We start from the raw sequence: 18862 nt of genomic DNA on the forward strand, positions 1-18862 counted from the left end.
ACTTGTGATGGAAATTTTCTGTGAATTTCCCACCAGCATATGATTGATTTGACCACAAAATTGTGTCTACATGACCAATAACTGGACTGTATATAATCATTCATAAAATATAAAAGAAATTTCCCCAAGCTCCCCATGAATGAAGAATTTCATACAAGAACGATGCACATAATTTCCATCACATATATGCTGCACATAAGATCTAGGCTTTTACGCTTGTGATCTAGGCTTGTATAAATTGTAGGTTACTCGTAACAAATGCACAGATGCAGTTAACAAGAAATGAGTGCATACCACAGCAAAGGATGAATAACGTAACAAATAAAGAGTTGTTTATTTAAGAACAGTTCTGTATATGCAAGTAACACTTGCATATATGTATAGAAATCCTCCAATCAAAATATTGGTATATTTTCACTAAAGCAAGACACATGCAAAGTGTTATCACACAACATACACCTATACATATACACCTATGTATACCATGTAAATATGCCTGCCTTGTAAATGTATAGTATATGTTTCTATATAACTATATACAATACATAAATCATAATTGCTAATCTTTTTCTAGCAAGTTTGCAAATGCAGCAACATACACTGAATTTGGTACATCACTAAAAGCCATAAATATTCATGGACTTATTATATTTTTAATGCTTACAGCTACTACTTCAGATGACTCAGAAGGTGGTGAGCACACAAATATGTGTGGCACTACTGTGCCTGATTGCTGCAGCTGTGTGTGATCAAGTGTACATATAATTACTATTGTCTGTGTTGGTATTTCGTTATCGCTTATGACAACAAATTTCTTTATTATTCCATATTCAACATGGTCAGATCTCCTATATGCCACTGTTGCATTGTTTTGCTTCAAGACACCTTTGTTGTTCCACGGAGTGCTATGAAGCATAATATTGTGAAACTTAACACGACTGTAGACTTTGACTTGTCTTGGTCCGTATATTACTTGTTGTAGTGCTTGCACTTCAGAATTTTTAAGCAGCTTATCTATACTACCTATTGAAGGTTTTCCCAAAGCATACAAATTGCTTCCAATACACAGACTGTTTGGTGACACTTTATGCCGATAACTCGAGTCCAGATGTTTGAATGCATCAAGATGACTGCTGGGATGCTCACTGAAGAACTTGTCAACTGTTACTGATAAATTCTTGAAGTGCGAAAATGATTTAATGATTTGTTTATCGATGTGTTGAGTTCCATGCACCAATCTCTTCAGCATACCATTTTGTCCTTCAAAGTAAAAACATGAAAATACCCATAAAGGTCCTAATTGACGTACAGTATTTGGAAGATGTAATAAAAGGTGGACATTAGCAGACATATATCTCTGGCTATACAAAACTTCAAACTGTTGGCAAAAGGTGTTGATCAAATATTGGCATTGATTAAGCTGTCTGTCAGATATGGATTGCTGCAGCAAGGTATGAATGGAAACCACTAACAAAGAATAGTGATTCCAATACTGAGACGGCAAAATCCCACTGAGTACCGGTAAGGAGTAATATAATAAGAAAGCACGGTATTCGGAAGCTTTATAATATTTAAAATGTGTGGAGAGCTTGCGAGGTTTACGGGTTATTATTGATGGTGGGTTTATTGTTTCAAGACGACTGTCAATTAGTTTAACTTGTCTGCCAATGTAATAATGCTCATTGTGGTGTTCGGAACTAATCCATAATGAGAGTAATAATCTCATTACACCTAATAGCACACAGTGCATGTAATCAATTGCAGTCCCATCAATTATATCATACGTCTCAAGCTTTCTGAGCCATGATGGACCTTTAACTCCATTTATAACAGATTTCTCAGCTACTGCTTGCCGTGCATCTAAATCATTCTGGATACGTGATCGAGCTGGGCCACAAGGATCTTCTGAAGAAAATGGATAAACATGCACGCTTCCACGGGCACTGGTGGGAAAAGAAAGTCCTGGTTGAAGACATTTACTGCATCCAAACATTCCATTGAATTGAATTGTGTTTAGAATTAAACACTTAGCAGGAAGGTCACAAGTTCCTGCTAGCAGAACAGCTTTGCTTACAAATGGATGAGGCACAGATGGTGATTGTACCTCAATACCATGTTGCTCTAACATTGCAAGTTCGCCTATGATTGGCTTAAGGTACACGTGCATATTTGGTTTCTCTTCGCCAAACCATAGTCCACCAATTATTATGTTCTCTTTCAGCAGTCTTAGTCGATATGGCAATTCGTTTACTACTAAATAGCACGGCCACAAGCTGAACTTAGACGAGCTAAAAACTGGTAGACCATCTATGTTCCATGTCAAAGAAATATTGTTTTGACTGCTCAGAATTCCATTTGGTGACATTAAATCTTTGTACAATGAACCGTCATAAATATCCTCATAGCCACCTTGATTTGCTTTAACTCTTGTAAATCGATGAAGCAAGTTGTCATAGAATGTTTTTTGGACAAATAATGATCGGATTTGATCAGATATAGATATGTGTATAAAATAGCTCAAATCCTTCACTGAATTGATAGCAGTGTTACAAACAGAACAGGCTGTTACTGTTGCAAAAGTAATAGGGTTGACACTGATAGGGTTGACGCATTGTGAACAGTAGTAACAACACTTAAATGGTAAAACTAAAAACGAGAAGAACTTTTTAAATTTGTAAAGCGTTTTGCAACATCTGTTGGGTTTTGGACAAATGTGATCCATTAGGTACAGTAAATCGGATAAAGCTTCATTTGTCAATTTATGACGAACAGCGAAAGCCAGCAATAAAGTCATGAACACACCAACTGTAATCTCTGCACCTGGATAGAGTGGATCATCATGATCATACTGTGGCTCACTATCATTCTCTTCATCTGAGTCTTCCAATCCTTCATTGCTCTCTTCTTGATCTTCAAATGCCATGTTATCATCAAGTTGCATGTGCCCATCAAATTACACAGGATCATCTAACGGGCCATCTTCAACCTGTGCACAATTATAAAACTGTACATTGTCATCATCAAGCTGTACAGAATCATTGAATTGTAAAGCATTATCAACTTGGGAAACGGCATCATCAAGCTGTACAGAATCATTAAGTTGTAAAGCATTATGAACTTGGGAAACGGCATCATCAAGCTGTACAGAATCATTAAGTTGTAAAGCATTATGAACTTGGGAAACGGCATCATCAAGCTGTACAGAATCATTAAGTTGTAAAGCATTATCAACTTCGGAAGTTGCATCCTGCAGAACATCAACGTCACTGAAATCTTCAAGCTGTTCTATATCATCATCACGCTGTACATCTGTTTGAAGCCATGCGTCAACTTCGCTATGTTCAGCTGAGTTTTCAGCTGCAGAAGGCTCTTCATTAGGCACTATAGTACATGGTGAACATAATTATATAGATATATATATATAAACTAGGTGCTGTACTATTGTTTTGGTCTCACATGCCACATGGTATGGAGTAAAAAAGGTGTGGCCCTCTCAAGAAGGACATAGTTAAAAAGGTTAGGACTATAATACACCTGAATTGTTGTTATTAAATTTTTGCCGTTAACCTAGCTACCATCACAGCCATTTCTTGGCTGCCACCTTGAATTTCACAACTATGTTAACCATGTCCAGAGAGGGGGCCCGCACCTTTTTCACAGCTTGGTTGTTTTTGGGTATATATAGCCTTTTTTGAAATTTTTATCTGTGTTTTTATCTATAAGTACACTGGTTTGACAGCAAATTATTTTACTATATTGGAGCTTCATGCATGCAGTATAGCTAGTGGAATGGACTTTTATGGTCAAATAGTAAAGCCATGTAAAGAAATCACAAAGTTCACTGCACACTTTTGCCTTAGCCTATAGTTATACTATACTGTTATAAAGCCAATAATGATGAAAATATAGTTATTAGCAAGCACTGCAATTGATTGATGGGTGCATACCTCATGCAGACTCCCGTGGATTTATACTGAGTGGACGGAATTATACTAGCCGGGTAGCTAGCTACCTTAATAGTCTGGCACCGCCGCTCATTCGCTAAAAGTAGGGGGTGGTGGCTCCAGACTACTGAGTAGCTAGCTACCTATGGTAAACGAAACTTACGCAATTGCTGAGTTGTTCTTTGCGAGATTCTTTGGTGGTAGCGAAGTCGAGTTCTTCGTGGCACTGATTGCTGTCAAGGGGTTGCGTGTTTGCAAATATTGAAGGTAAGGACCGCGACGCTTTCGATCGACCGGAATAGAATTACTGGCCATAACATTAAGATGACTAACAAAGACTAGTACTTCAGCATGTAGCGCGATATCGAGCAAAATTACCGCGACTATATAGCCAATCATTTTTAGCTAGCAAAAAGGCGCGACCCCATTACGCACTCACCTGGATTTAATCGTTCTGTTTTCGTTGCTTGCGTACGTTTGGCTCCTTGCTGCGTTAAACTACTTTGACGCTACTGATCTTAACTGTAAGTGGACAGCAACGTTTAGCTAAAATAATATTGCGTAAGGTAAATGCGGGTATTTCCGGACAGCGCACAATTCCGGACACTTCGTGTATAGCACCCAAGAATGAATCAACTAGAACACACTTTTCGATTTTTATAATCCCTATAAGAATAGCTATTCACAGCAGAAATTTCAAGGCAATCCGTTGTTTCGTTCCTCGGCTAGCTTGATAAAGGTACCAAAGTGTCCGGAATTGTACGCTGTCCGGAAATACCCGCATTTACCTTAATCTTACATTTAGCTACGGAATGGCTGACCCTAGAGCTGACCCAACTTTTGCGTTTGTTGTGTGGACAGATGGAAAAAAGAGCGTAGTAAGACGCAAAACAATTGTGAGTGGCAAAGCTGCCCCAGGCCAAGAGGTCGTAGTAAAGTGGAAAGGCGGCCGGCGATATGCTGCCAAGGTGATAGAAGTCGGTAAGACATTATATTAAATTAGCTAGCTGCTTATTAAAATTTATTTAACTATTAAAGGAAATGATGAAGCAATACTGACTGAACTAATGAACAATGCAAGCCAGACACCACAACAGAGGAGGGATAACCAGACACCACAACAGAGGAGGGATAATCAGACATCACAACAGAGGAGGGATAGCCAGACATTACAACAGAAGAAGAGAAGAAAGAAGAAGCAAACTACTGTAGAAAGTCAGAGAACAACTAGAAACTGAAATGCTGGAAGACTTTGAAGATGACTTTGTGCCACCACTCCCACCTCCATTGTACATTCTCTCAAACTCTGAAACCAGCAATTCATCAGTGAGTGAAGCTGCCAGAAATCTCATCTCTACCAGTGCAGTTGGCAGCAGATACACAGCCAATCCCACCTCCTCCATCAGCGGCAGCAGACACACAGCAAATCCCATCTCCTCCACCAGTGGCAGTGGACACACAGCCAATCCCACCTCCTCCACCAGCGGCAGCAGACACACAGCAAATCCCATCTCCTCCACCAGTGGCAGTGGACACACAGCCACTCCCATCTCCTCCACCAGTGCAGTTGGCAGCAGACACACAGGCAATCCCATCTCCTCTACCAGTAGATACACAGCCAATCCTACCAGTAGACAGACAGCTAATCCCATCTCTTCCACCAGTACAATTGTTACTCAAACTACCGGCTCGATAACATCAGCTGGTACATTTAATGGAACAGCTGGGCCTCATTATTCTGGTGGTGCATGGAACTACTTAACTCAATATCCACCATACTCACCAGCTTATGCTGCATATCCACCTCAGTCTAACAGTATGTGGAGCTATTCTTCAACAGTCTCCCAACCCACAGTTAGTCAATCAGCCAACCATCAGGTCACAGATTTTTATGAACAGGTCCAACAACTGGATGGTAGGGTAAAGATAATCGAGGATAAACTGGCTGAATTAGGGCCAGTTTTGCAAGATGGCCATGACAATGATGACGACTTGGGGTTAGGGCTCTCAAGGGAACAGAACATTACGATCAAAATGATATGCAACAGCATGTCCACACAATGGAAGCCTGCCTTGAGGAAGATACTGGCAATAGTGTATGGCCATCAAGTTCTAGCCGTGTCGTGTGCTGTGGGCAGAACCAATGCAAATTCTACCCCTGCCCTCGATGGAAGAAAGCTGGATATAATAAAAAGTACGTATGTACATGTTCATATGAGAAATTGCATAAATGTATACATAATAGGGTTGATGTATGAGCACTTCACAAGAAGGTATCCGAATGAAATAACGAATGAGTCCATCAACATCGTCGTGAACAGTGCTTGTGCTCTATCGAAGAGAAAACTGAAACAAAAAGAGTAGCAGTCAACCATACCATAAAGTTAACAATATAATATAGCTGCAGTATATGTACATGCATACATTGATCTTTTCATGATAATATTATATTAGTGATAAACAAAATTACATACAGTTTGCTTGCTACAAAATATGTACAGTACGCATGCAATTTACGTAGCGCATGCATTGTCATGCTTGTATACAATTTGCGAACATTTGTATGCATACAACAACTCTTTGTGAACAATTCATAAACATTTGCATGCATACAAATGATTGCATACAATTTACAAACAGTTGTATACATACAAAATGGCCAATACCTCACTTTTGTATGTGTACACAAGTATACAATTATTATGTAAACAATTGATAACTGTATGCATGCAGATTGCATGCACATTTTTGTAAGGGTATAGTCTAGCACGCCACAGTATGTAATCATTGTTATATTAGTTAATCCTTTAAAATCCTAATAACTATATCAACTGAATCATGTACATATTGCCAATATTAATCATGTTACGTATCAGGTGAAGTTAAGTGCTTGCGGAGAGGGTTTAGCTATGCCTTTCTACAACAAGGGTTTTCACGTAAACACTTGTCTTTTTCGCAAGCACATCCATGGCATTGACAATTAGCTGTTAAAAATTCCAACAATAATACGTCATAGAACCATACAGTTTTAATCAACTTACGATTGCACTATCATTTCTTAGCACAGTCACCTTTTTGCACTATCACTTCTTAGCACAGTCACCTTTTTGGAACTTCCAAGCAGATTCATCACAGCCTTGACACATACAAGCTGTTAAAAATGCTCAAATTAATACATCATACACAGTATATGGGCTTGCAATTCATAGGTATATAAGTATAACCTGACATGTACTAAAAGAAAAGATCTCCAAAAAAGATTTCAACAAACTTTTAAATTTACTTGAATAGGTTTTGCTCTCACAGCTGTTGTTAGCGCGTGCCTCACTGTATAAGTAGATCTGCAACCTTTCTCAAAAGTCTAAGACAATGGTTGAGGCCACTAGATTCTTGCCAAGTCAGTGGTCAAGTGCACAAATTTCAAACCCACAATCGAAAACTACTGAAATATAGGTGCTATGTCACCATCCTAAAGTAAAAAAAAAGTGTAATATAAAAGCTAAATTTCAACCACACTCGACATTTTGACATCAGTAGAAGAAGAGCTACATACAACAATGACCCCCTTGGAAACACTCAATGAAGAGAAGTAGACATTAAGGAGCGCTCCTATCAGAACTGTCCCTAAATATGGTTAGTTGTTATTACAGTTTGTAATAATTATGCCTGCACTTTTAAACCATCTTAGAAGTTTTAAAACAAAAGTGTTTACAGATTTTTGCAAAAACCACACCTTCGAAACTTTCCGAGGGACCTTTCCTGTCAAATACTATTTGTATCCACAACAAAGTTTTAAAGTAGGTTTTTATATAGTACAATACGTAGTAGTAAAATGTATTGTACCTTACAATAGAACTAATTCTCATGGGATAAAAGTAAACAATCAACTTTTTTTAGCCAAAATAACATCACCAGTAGATGTTGTGTAATGTCCAACGACGACTTACTGCTATGATAAAAATAATCACTAGCTCCGAGCTCTACAGTAATCAAGAATAATGCACAAACCTGGTACAGCTATAAGTCATCTCTTGGTAATATGGTGAGTAGTACTGCCTGCCTGTTGCATTTTTATAGCTTTAGTCCATTTGCTCTATACACCTCACAACTCAAACATGCTCATTAGCACCTTTCTGACAAGTAGGCAAGGCTTGATGTTCTAGATTAATTTGCAGCACTTCCAGTTCTAAGGGGAACTTTATGCTACTGTTGGTTCTTATTTCTTTAATGTTAATACTCCAATGAGCCACTTTGTCTCAAGACTTCAAATAGATTCATCATGTGGGTGTGTAAAATTAGCCCTGGCATCGTCTTGATCCTTGTCAATCTGTAAAATAATGCTAATTATTGCTGGGCGGTATTGAAAAACAGCAAACGGTATACCTTCCATAAAAAGTATCACGGTATTACTAAATATCACGGTATTAATGTAAAAGCCATTGGTATTAAAGTAACTGCTGTTTACCTCAACAAAAGCACCAAATACCCATGGTAGCTCAGCACGTATCAAGCTATACACTCCTATATAGAATGTGCCCAACTTGGTCTGCTGACAGGAATGCTTATATTTAGGTAAATATGCACTTGTTTACTCTGCTAACAAGATATAGATGTGTCTTCATCTTTTAGTACTTCTTGGGAAGATCTTTGTGACTGTTGACTCAACAGTAAAAGTAACCTTTACTTTGAAAGCGGAAGCGAGGGCAGAAAACTTTGGTTGCTGTGTAATACCTGCAATTATTGCAGCGCCTTCAATGAAGTATCCTGATACACGCATTGTAAAAGTTCCTACCTTCATATGTGGGGGGGGGGGGGGGGGGTATGGCAAAACAGGTACTGACCTTCCAAAAGCAAGGAAGCCATGATGCTCGATCTGCAGGATTATTGAAAGTGTAATTTGAAGATAAGTGCAGGTGTTACTTATCAGAAGCATTAACATGAGTAACACTCAACTTGCCCCAGTTGTTATAAACTTAGGTAACTACTTTGCTTAGGGGACAAGTATATGCAGTATTTCAAAGAGAAACTATTCCAGAAAGACTTGTGTATCATAGCACAGCACTTCAGAAAGAGTCTTTGCCAAAAGACATTAGTGTCTGAGCCAAAGCTTTACTGCTGGTGCCAGAAAGATGAGTTGGGCAGAATGATTATGGAAGAGAATACAATATTTATGTTTACTACTATTTTAGAGGATCAGACCAAAATCTGACATGTGGTTTAACAAATTGTGTTTGGTTTGTGTTTTGTAAACATTTTTAACATAATCATGAATAATTAAACATGTGTTTAATAATTACAATATAGTCTTTAGCAGGATCCGAATATTTAATCTACCTTTTTGGTGCATACTTTTGTAACCTGACTTTTTCCCACAAAGGGGTTAATACAGTGCAGCACACTTTGATACTATGGGATTTAAGCATATATATCACATCTGTGGTGAAGATTAGAAGCACTGTGCTGTGGTATATTCGATGAAATCTTTACTAAATGGTAAATAAGTTTTGCTTGCAGTAATATATAGCATTTAAGGAAACTGGCCTTTGATCTGTTGAAAATCAATGAAATTTTTGAGTTTTTGAACATCCATTAGCAGAACCTTTCAATTGCTCACCACAACATCACTAAATCCATGTACTTGATTTTTAAAATATTCTAATAGAACAACCTCAACAATTTGAACAGCATTACCTTGGTCTGCTGACAGGAATGCTGATACATAGCTAACTATGCACTTGCAGATTTCATTTATTCTGCAAGCAAGAGCTATTCATAAAGAAAGAGATGTGAAATATTGGTAGTACTTGGGGAGGCCTTTGCGACTGTAGACTTGACAGTAGAAGCAAATTTAACTTTGAAAGCAGAAGTAAGGACAGAAAACTTTATGTTACCTGCAATTATTGCAGTGCCATCGATGAAGTATCCTGATCATTTGTTGTTAAAGGTTCCTAAGATGTGCGCTTGCCCAAAAAGGGACGTGGTTTCGATTGATTATTAGAGTATCTTGAGTCAGCCTTCCAACTTGAAGGTGGTCACTGAAATACAGCTAGCGTTAAAGGTTGTGTCATCGTGGTTTCAATCGATAAATCGATAATGCATAGAATGAAGAATGGGCGTGATCTTGTGACCTATCGTGATACAGTACCCTCCGTCATAGATTATATAAGTAAGGAACAGAGTTGGGGGTAACTAGTTACTTTTGTAACTAAGTTACGTATCGGATTACTTTTAAAGTAACTAGTAATATAACTAGTTACTTGCTTTGTAACTAGTAACTTGTAACTAGGAGTAATTGTCTGAAAAGTAACTAAGTTACAATGGTAACTAATTACAGTAGTTACATTGTAACTATAACTAATCATGCTTTAAAACTACAAGAGCACTTCAATTTATGTGCCATATATGCTACAGCCACATTAAGTAGACAGATTCTGTGTACTGTTCTCTATGATTCAGCTTGAGTAACAGACGTAGCAATAATTAAAACTGACCTGAAATAGCCACAGAATTGTTATTTTAAGTGCACATATGTATTGCATCCCTTACTGATGCATATCTGAGCAAAATTCATGTTACAAAAGCTAAAAACAAGTCATAATTTATACTACAAAAGTAACTAGAGTACTTAGTTACCTTTTGAAAAGTAACTGAAGTAACTACCCCAACTCTGGTAAGGGATATATAATCTATGCCTCAGTACAGTAGCATAGTCTAAGTACCTTAAATAATCTTGTGGTGTCTATTATGCTGCTTAAAGGAAGTGTTGATACGGAAAATTAATGCCTCGATATGGTTTCGTTGGATGAAGAAGACAAGTAGCCTGATTGAAGATAAAAGAAAAGACAAGGCGCAGAGGGCATACACTTGTCGGAACCCCAAAAAGCACATTCCACTGGTGAGTTTGTTATTGTGGCATAAAGTGGTGGCTGCACACTGCTTCGTTCGGCCTCTAGGCTTGCAACTGTGGTCAGTCAGGCAGTCAGTCTAAAATTCAAGTTTTTGGCAATTTCTGTATCCAGCCACCTGTAAGCGTTTTGTTGTATTTAATGTATTATATGGACTAGTACTATTCTGTAAAGGTGGTTTTTTTCGTAAGATATCTCTAGGATGATTTTTAGAGGCAGATTTTTGGGCATCGCACAAAAATTTCACCTGGATTCCTACTTAAACGGTACAACCGTACCGTTTGATAAGTAATGACACTAATATTTGCCTCACATCTTAAAAGCATCTTGGCCAAACTCGGATTGTATTGTTTATATTTGGTGGCATCTGTTGTCTGGTGGCATCTTCTTTCTGGTTGTTGTTGCCTAAAACGTTAAAATGAGTCAGTCGCAGAACTGTTGGCCTTCATTATGTGTAACAGACAAACCTTAGAGGTTTCAAGTTCATTTTCCTTTTCAGTTTTGTCACTCAGTTGTTATTTACTCAAAAAGCATTTACGGTCAAGAATTTCGTCTATGGTCAGGGTTACTTCTCTTCCTTCATTTTCGGCAAATGTCTCTCCTTGATCAGGGTCCATGCACTTTAAAGTTATTGTCCTCTTTTTGGTCTTTACAGCCTTGAAACAAAAACACATCCTTTGGATGAAAGGCGGTCTAATAGAAGTCCAAGAATGGCAATAGCCGCTACAAGTTGTAGAGCACAATAATATAACACAGTTTTCATCAATAATTCTGTTGTAGGATATTCTCCGCAAAGAGCACTTTGGTTTTGCTTCCATGAACTTAGGATTGAACATCTCGCATTGAACATGAATAACTGCTAGCATAACAATAATCCAGGCTGCATGAGAATTGCTCATATTGTATGCCACTTGTGGAACTGCTGGCTGAGTATCATTGCTGGTCATGCAGTGTAAAAGTGCTAAGTATTTGAAATCTGGTTTTCAGGTGTTTTACCAACTAGGTATGCGCATAAACCCACGAGACCACTAATCTGTTACGTGAAAATCACCCACTAGAGTGTTAAAATGTGTCTAAATCTATCTCCTTACCATTTCCTTTTACTCGTAACACCCTTTTACTCGTAACACCAGTATCTCTTTGAAGTAGCCACCAGAATGGTAATTAAAAGCGACCACAAATCCATTGATTACATAACATTACAAGATCCATTTATCCTGTTCCTGCTTATCAGGGTGTGTGACCATTTCAATATAAGCACATTAGCTGCTACAACACATGATGAAAGCCACAGAGTACCTAAAAATTAACACAAGGAGCGTTAACATGTCCATGGCAACCTTGTCATGAAGGTGGCCATGCAGCCCCTAAACAAACCACACCTCCCACCCACGTATATACAAATGAGCTATTCATACAAATAATGTTTATAGAACTTTGCGTGGGCGAGATCAAAGGAAAAAGTGTACTTTAAATTTCATAAAGTACACTCTCAGCCGGCCAACTGCTTCATCGACCACAAAGAGTGCTTTATTGCACCGCAAAGAGTGCTTTATTCCTTCAATAAAGCACTCTTTGCGGGCAATAAAGCACAGTTGCCCACGTGCCTTAGTGTAGGCTAATAGCCTACCGGGCTCGTGCCAGTACGACTAATCACCCAAGCCGGTGAAGGCTGATAGCCTCGCCGCGCTGAGTGATCAATCACCCCAGCCAATACGAGTTTCACCACTGGATTGCTTTTATAGACATACCTAAATGCTTCGATGATGGGTGGGAGAATGTAACGTTGCTGTTACGTTTGTTAATGTAAACGGACAAGTCCTGGAGATATCACGGAAATACTTCACCATGTGACTCACAATAGAATCGATTATGGGTTGCGAGCAAAACCTGCCAAAAGACGCAGTGATCGTCTACTATGTGAAATACGCGTGAGTTACTTTGTTAAACTAGTTTATGTGCGTTCAGGCTGCTAATAGTTCGTGCAACGCTAGTTAAATATGAGTCCTAGTGCATGGTGAAGCTACACGACTAGAAAGTTCCATAAATCATTTAAAGCATAGCCTTGCTCGTGCTATATCAAAAATAAAGTACTCGGTCGCGCGCCTTGTACTTTATTTTTCATATAGCACTCCTGGCTATGATTTAACATATACATAAAGAACATAACATTGCAGAATACACATACACATAGTCAGTCAGTATTTCTGTAAACTGTCCATCAGGCAGGCATCAGCAGCTTTGATACATTCCATACTAACAGCTGAATGCACACATATCTTCAGCAGTGCACTTTGAAGACATCACTGTCACTAAAGAGGTGAAAAATGTCAAGTCAATGGTTTCAAAGGCCTTCTCCAAGCACGAAAAGACAAACCAATATTTCATCTCTATTTCTTTAAGAATAGCTCTCCTAGTGGAGTAAATCAAGTCTACAAGTGCATAGTTAGTTAGCTATGTATAAACACGGACCAATTTAGGCACATTTCTTTGTCTTCTGTCAAGTTGAAGGGTTTCCCAGATGTCAGATTTTGGTCTGATCCTCTAAAACAATAGATAATATATTTCTCTTCCATAGCAGTCTGCTGACTCTTCTTGATGGCTCAAGCAGTGATGTTTTGGCTGAGAGACACTACTTACTGTCTTTTGGCAAATAATCTTAGTAGCTCTTTTTAATGTGCTATGCAATGATGCACAAATCTTTTCTGCAATAGTTCTTAGTTTCTCTTTGAAATACTGCGTAAGCTTGCCCCGTGCAGTTTATAACAACTGGGGTAAGCCTTTAAGAGAGTACCTATATATATATACAAATATTTGGGGAACAGATTGAACCAGTCAAGTTCAGTGTAAGTACCTGGCAGACAAGATGTATCGCTATCTGAACGTTATTTTAAGGTGAATTGAAGGGGTTATACTAAAGGAGATGGATGCATCCATTCTCGAGTCATTGTGGCCACATGACATTAAGGTAGGGAACAGATTGAAGTGGACAGACGGAGCAAATCTGTAGCATGGCAGTGCCTTTCTTAATTCAGGTGGAGGAGTGATTTTCTTTGGAGTTCTTGATGACAGTGTTATTGAAGGCATTGGACTCATGAAATTTGCAAAAATTCTTTCCCTAAACAATTCCCGGCTATATGGGAATCACACAGTGGGTGCGCCAGTCCTGGGGTATGGTGCTGCATGATAAACTTGTATGAAAAAGATGGCATCTTGTCATCTTCAATGATCATCACATTGCCTTCTTCGAATTCATCTCATCTTCAAAACTTTATTGATCTTCAGCACTCCATGCATTGACATACAATTTGTTACTTGTACCCAAGGAAATTTTTGAAAATTAAGAGTAACAAGATTGAATCTGGAGGTAATTTTAGTCCTACTATTATGGGGGTTTTCCGTCATTTTTGTAATTTTAAATGCATGCAAATACTTTGTAAACATACTGCAAATGTACCCCTTAATTGACATGTAGTTCTTTACGTATAAATTAATTATTATGGTTATTTATTATTATGTAGCTATGAATCACCTTTTTAGTCTTTTTTGCTGAAGTTTTAATAGGATCACCAGACTCCTCTGGCTCAGAGTTGTCCTCTCAACAAACGATATCTTCTGGGGTTATTTGAAACCTTATTAACTCATCACAAATTTTGTTCAGCTGTTGTCTGTTACTTGAAAGATAGTCTAATGTACACATGCTACATATCTACATAGACACTCACTGGAGATTTTTAAAACTTCTGCTTCATGTTTTTTGCCTTTCCAGTCTCTGAGATTTCTCGTCATTTTGAGGAAAGGTATCGCTTCATACTGAGAAGTGGTAGCTGATCTCTTTCTTTCCCAAACGACATGCATATTTGAATCTGAGTCATTGCCTATCTACTGTTAGAGTGTGTTAAGAGAATGTGGTTGTCAAAAGTTAATATGGTACTCATTGTTGGGAATTGTTACCTGTTAGCCTCTGTCGTGTTGGTGAATCGTAAATTGTGCATGTACTATTGTGTTATTGAATTGTATCATTGTGGCAGTTCAATTGTGTGTATAAAGAAGTACAAGAGAGCAATAGCAATAAAACTGTAGTACCACATTGAAGGGGTAAGGTGACTGTTACTTGTTTTGATGCTTCTGGTAAGCAACACCTGCATTGATCTTCAAATGGCACTTTAAATAATCCTGCAGAGCATGACGGCTTCCTTGCTTTTGCAAGGTCAGTACCCATATCGCAAAGCCCTCTACGATTCGAGATACTCTAATACAGCAGTCACCCTAATAGAACAGTCACATGCTTATAGCTAGCTGTATACCTTAACAAAAAAAACTTAAACTAGCACATTAAAAATTATAAATTTAAAAACGAAGTAGGAATCCACACGATAAAAAATGAATGATAGTAGCTATTACAGCATAACTCCGTGGGAAATCCTACTTTGGCATGGTATAGCAATTATTTTGTGTTCAATGCCAAAGTAGGGATTTCCCACTGAGCTATGCCACAATAGCTACCATCATTTCATCTCTTGTTTTACTACTTTTTATCACTTGGATTCCTACTTCATTTTTAAATTTATAATTTTTAATGTACTAGTCAAATGATAACCTGTGTCATTTCCTATAAAATATAATTTTATAGTATGTATAATTGTTTTTGTGTGATTCAACAGACGAAAAGATGACAGGGAAAGTTCACCTTAAAGAAATTTGACTACTATTGGAAGAAAATGCCATATATTATACTGTAGTCAAGAAATTGCTGCAATAGTATAAAACATGGTCTGGAGATGCAAGAGAGCAATTGGTGAAGGCAGCTATCAGCTTACTAGGAGTGACATAGAAACACATGATACTTATTTAAGATTATGTAAAGGTGTGGATAACCCACAACTAATCATGGTGGTTTGAAGCATGTATCTGATGATACATACAGATTTCTTAAAGCTTTGCATATGAGTTGCTAGCAATAAGGGAAAGTGTAGTCAATGAAATAGTCACTGATGAAAACCTGTTGTTTTACTGGGACTTGATAATGTATGATTTTAATATCTCCACGTCTAGTACACTACTGCAGGATATTGTCACATTGTGGTTCACAGTGAGAGGATTCTCCATTACCAGCAAACTGTTTAAAGAGTACAAAAAAGCTACAAAGAGTACTGTAAAAGGAAAAAAAGGACTTCACAAGGAACTTCATTAGATACATATCTGCATTAATGAAATTTATATAGCTAAGGGTGTTTAAATCAATTTTTGTATGTAGCCGTTTAGGTAAGGGGCGGCAAAGCAAAGACAGATCTGGTGTTCCTCTCTTTCTGCTTATGTACCAACTCTTTCCAGGCATGATCACATGGCTCAATAGGGGAAATTTAGGGCTGCACTGGCTCCTTAGTGGCTGATATGCAATGAAATCCACACAGAAAATGTTTGTCCAACTAATGAGTCCTTTCACCTGTACACCACTAACTGTTGTGAAGCCAGGACCTTCACAAGGCCAGAAACTGTTATTCAAGCACCCAGATGTCTATTAAAAACAGTCTTGAGTAGTTTGAGTAATGCAAAGGTGGTCAAGGAGAAACAGACAAATAGCATCTAGAGACTGAAGAGGAGCCTGCCCAAAATCAACAATAGTGCCAACAGGAAAGGAAGGAAAGAATGGTTGCACGTTAGCTGGATAAAGCTGACTATAGCAGGCGAGATATGGTTATTGATGTTTCATACATGAAAGGTTTGTACTCTACAGTATTGCAAGGCAAAAAGAAACAAACTGTGTTTGAACAAAACATGGTGCAACTCATAATTCCACTGGATCATGGCTACATCTGCAAATCAAACCAAGTAAACGTTATTACAAGTTTGTAAGTACATTAATAATGTAACACCATTCTAGTGTCTCATTTAGTCAGCTTCTGTTCAACTTGCTCAGAGTACCAAATACAAAATTTCTTGTGTAAAAATTCCTTTGCTGATCTGTTAACAGCGAAATTCATCAGTCAGTACATTTTGGAGAAACTTTAATTGCATAAACATTATTGTCTAAAAGGGAATGAACAGAATCTATTAACTGGCCCTTACACTCATCATATAGTACTAAAGCACGATAATCTGGTTGAAGTTTCAGCTCTTCACGCTTCACTCAAATAATAGGCAATATTACTTTGTTGATGTACTCCAGTGTGTTCCCTTCAAACATCACATCCAATCATCTGGAAAGACAAATCTCGTGAACAATTCAGGGGTTTACCCTGATAAATTAGGTAGGAAAATTAGCACAGATAACTACTGTAATCTGATGTTTACAATCTGCCCCTACACACTCTACTTGTGTTGTCTCCTTTTCTTCCATTGCATTGAGAACCAAGTATAATGTTTACTCCATATTCTATCTGTACTGCAGCCCTTATGTCAAGAATATATGGCTTCTGTGAATAAAATTATGTGTTTAATATGAAGCTGTAAAACCAACACAGATACTGTTCTCCACCTGATGAGTAACACATGTTGTAGTTGAGACATTGAACTTCTGTTTAGTGCAAATCTGAGTGAAATCCTCTGAAGTATTTACAAATTATGGCGTGGTTACAAAACACTGTAATTTTAGCACTAAAATCGATTCTCCTCCTACTGCTAATTAAACTCCCCAAAAATTCTTGCAGTGGCTTGTAGTAACATAAAACAGATTTCAGGAATGACTACTATGGCTTCAAAAGAGGAGATAACTGTTTTTCATAGAAAATTTAGAGTTCAATACCTCATTTGATAAAAATTACTTCCATACTTTTGTTACAAACATACTTAGATAGCAGATGACAAAGTTTAGAACTAAAACTGTGAGACTAGACCCAAAATTTGTAGAATTCTATTCTTTAGGTCTAAAATACTAAACTAAGTCAGTACTTCTAATTGGAGATGGTGATTTTTAATTACCACAAAACATCTGATACAAAAAGGGATGGAAAGCAAGCACAGATCAATGAAAACCAAGATTTAGCATGTGAAGCCATAGGAATTACTAACATGCCCACTTAAACCTAATTAATTTGAATCCATACAAAAGAAGCCATAAGGTTACCACAAAAATTCCTTTTGATGCATCACAGGATTGCAATAATAATAATGCTGCGTGCTGCTAGTGCATGGCTCTGTAACCAGAAGTAATTCGCTGCTGTTAAGTCAGTAGTAAAGAAGAGATTTGTAGAAGTGATTAGAATAGTGAAAGAGTTTTGTTTAAGAAGATTCATGTCATTCGCACAGATTTTTTTTTTGCGCCAAGGATAATTGGGGTATCTAAACAGTAAGAGGGGTACTTGTACGTCAGTTTTCTCTAGTATACTAGTGAGTTAGACCTCTGTATTAGTGCTAGATTGTTCAGTATACGTAGGCATAGTAACCAGTTGTGTAAAGAAATGGTTTCTGTTGCTGTAGTAATTACCGCATTGGAAAATTTTTGAGGGATGAACTTTTACAAAATTGTGTAGAATACAATTTTCGTGTTTTTTTAATTCACAAAAGTCTAGGAAACGGTTTTGGTAGCATGATAGCTATGTAAATAAACCAAAAACATCTCACGATTATATTTTCACGAAGCTATCATTACTTGCAAAATTCGTGAAAGTTTTGTCTCTTGAAAAGTTTCGGCTATATGGTAGTGTACGCAATGTTTCACAATTTCAAGAATATCTTGAATTTTTTAGTGGTTAATAGTTCTGCTGTGTTGCAAGTTCTTTGTCACTGGTTACTAACTAGTAGTCCATACTACCATCCAGTGTCATGATAGTAACTAAAAGCAAGGTCCTTTTACTGCTAGTTGACGTCAAACTTGAAGGCACAAATATCTCGCAGTGTGACTTGGCAAATAAAGGCCCCACTCGTCTGAATTAATAGCTGCAAGTAGAGGACACCTTGTTCTTTCAATTCCAATCTAAGTTTAGTGAGTAATGGTAGGGTCTGTGAGATAGAATAATGGCTGCTTACTGTTTGTTATAGCAGTATGTACAATACATACATCATGGATTACTC

The 18862-nt window shown here is 37.7% G+C and overlaps 1 protein-coding gene across 4 annotated transcripts; it reads left to right on the plus strand.

Moving 5' to 3' along the window:
* Positions 1 to 897: 897 nt before the first annotated feature.
* LOC136244392 (sericin-2-like) lies at positions 898 to 8750 on the plus strand. 4 transcript variants are annotated; one of them, XM_066035974.1, is made up of 4 exons: positions 906 to 4468; positions 4750 to 4925; positions 4983 to 6138; positions 6190 to 8750. In XM_066035974.1, exons 3-4 carry the CDS (start codon positions 5184 to 5186, stop codon positions 6306 to 6308), a joined length of 1074 nt encoding a protein of 357 aa, XP_065892046.1. In that variant the 5' UTR covers positions 906 to 4468; positions 4750 to 4925; positions 4983 to 5183; the 3' UTR covers positions 6309 to 8750. The 4 variants fall into 4 exon arrangements, with proteins under 4 accessions (XP_065892043.1, XP_065892044.1, XP_065892045.1 ...); XM_066035971.1 differs by having other exon boundaries at positions 898 to 4468; positions 4983 to 8750; XM_066035972.1 differs by having other exon boundaries at positions 898 to 4925; positions 4983 to 8750.
* The last annotated feature ends 10112 nt before the right edge of the window (positions 8751 to 18862 follow it).

Source organism: Dysidea avara, chromosome 14 (assembly GCF_963678975.1).
Source record: "Dysidea avara chromosome 14, odDysAvar1.4, whole genome shotgun sequence".
In the NCBI taxonomy this organism is placed as follows: Eukaryota; Metazoa; Porifera; class Demospongiae; order Dictyoceratida; family Dysideidae; genus Dysidea; species Dysidea avara.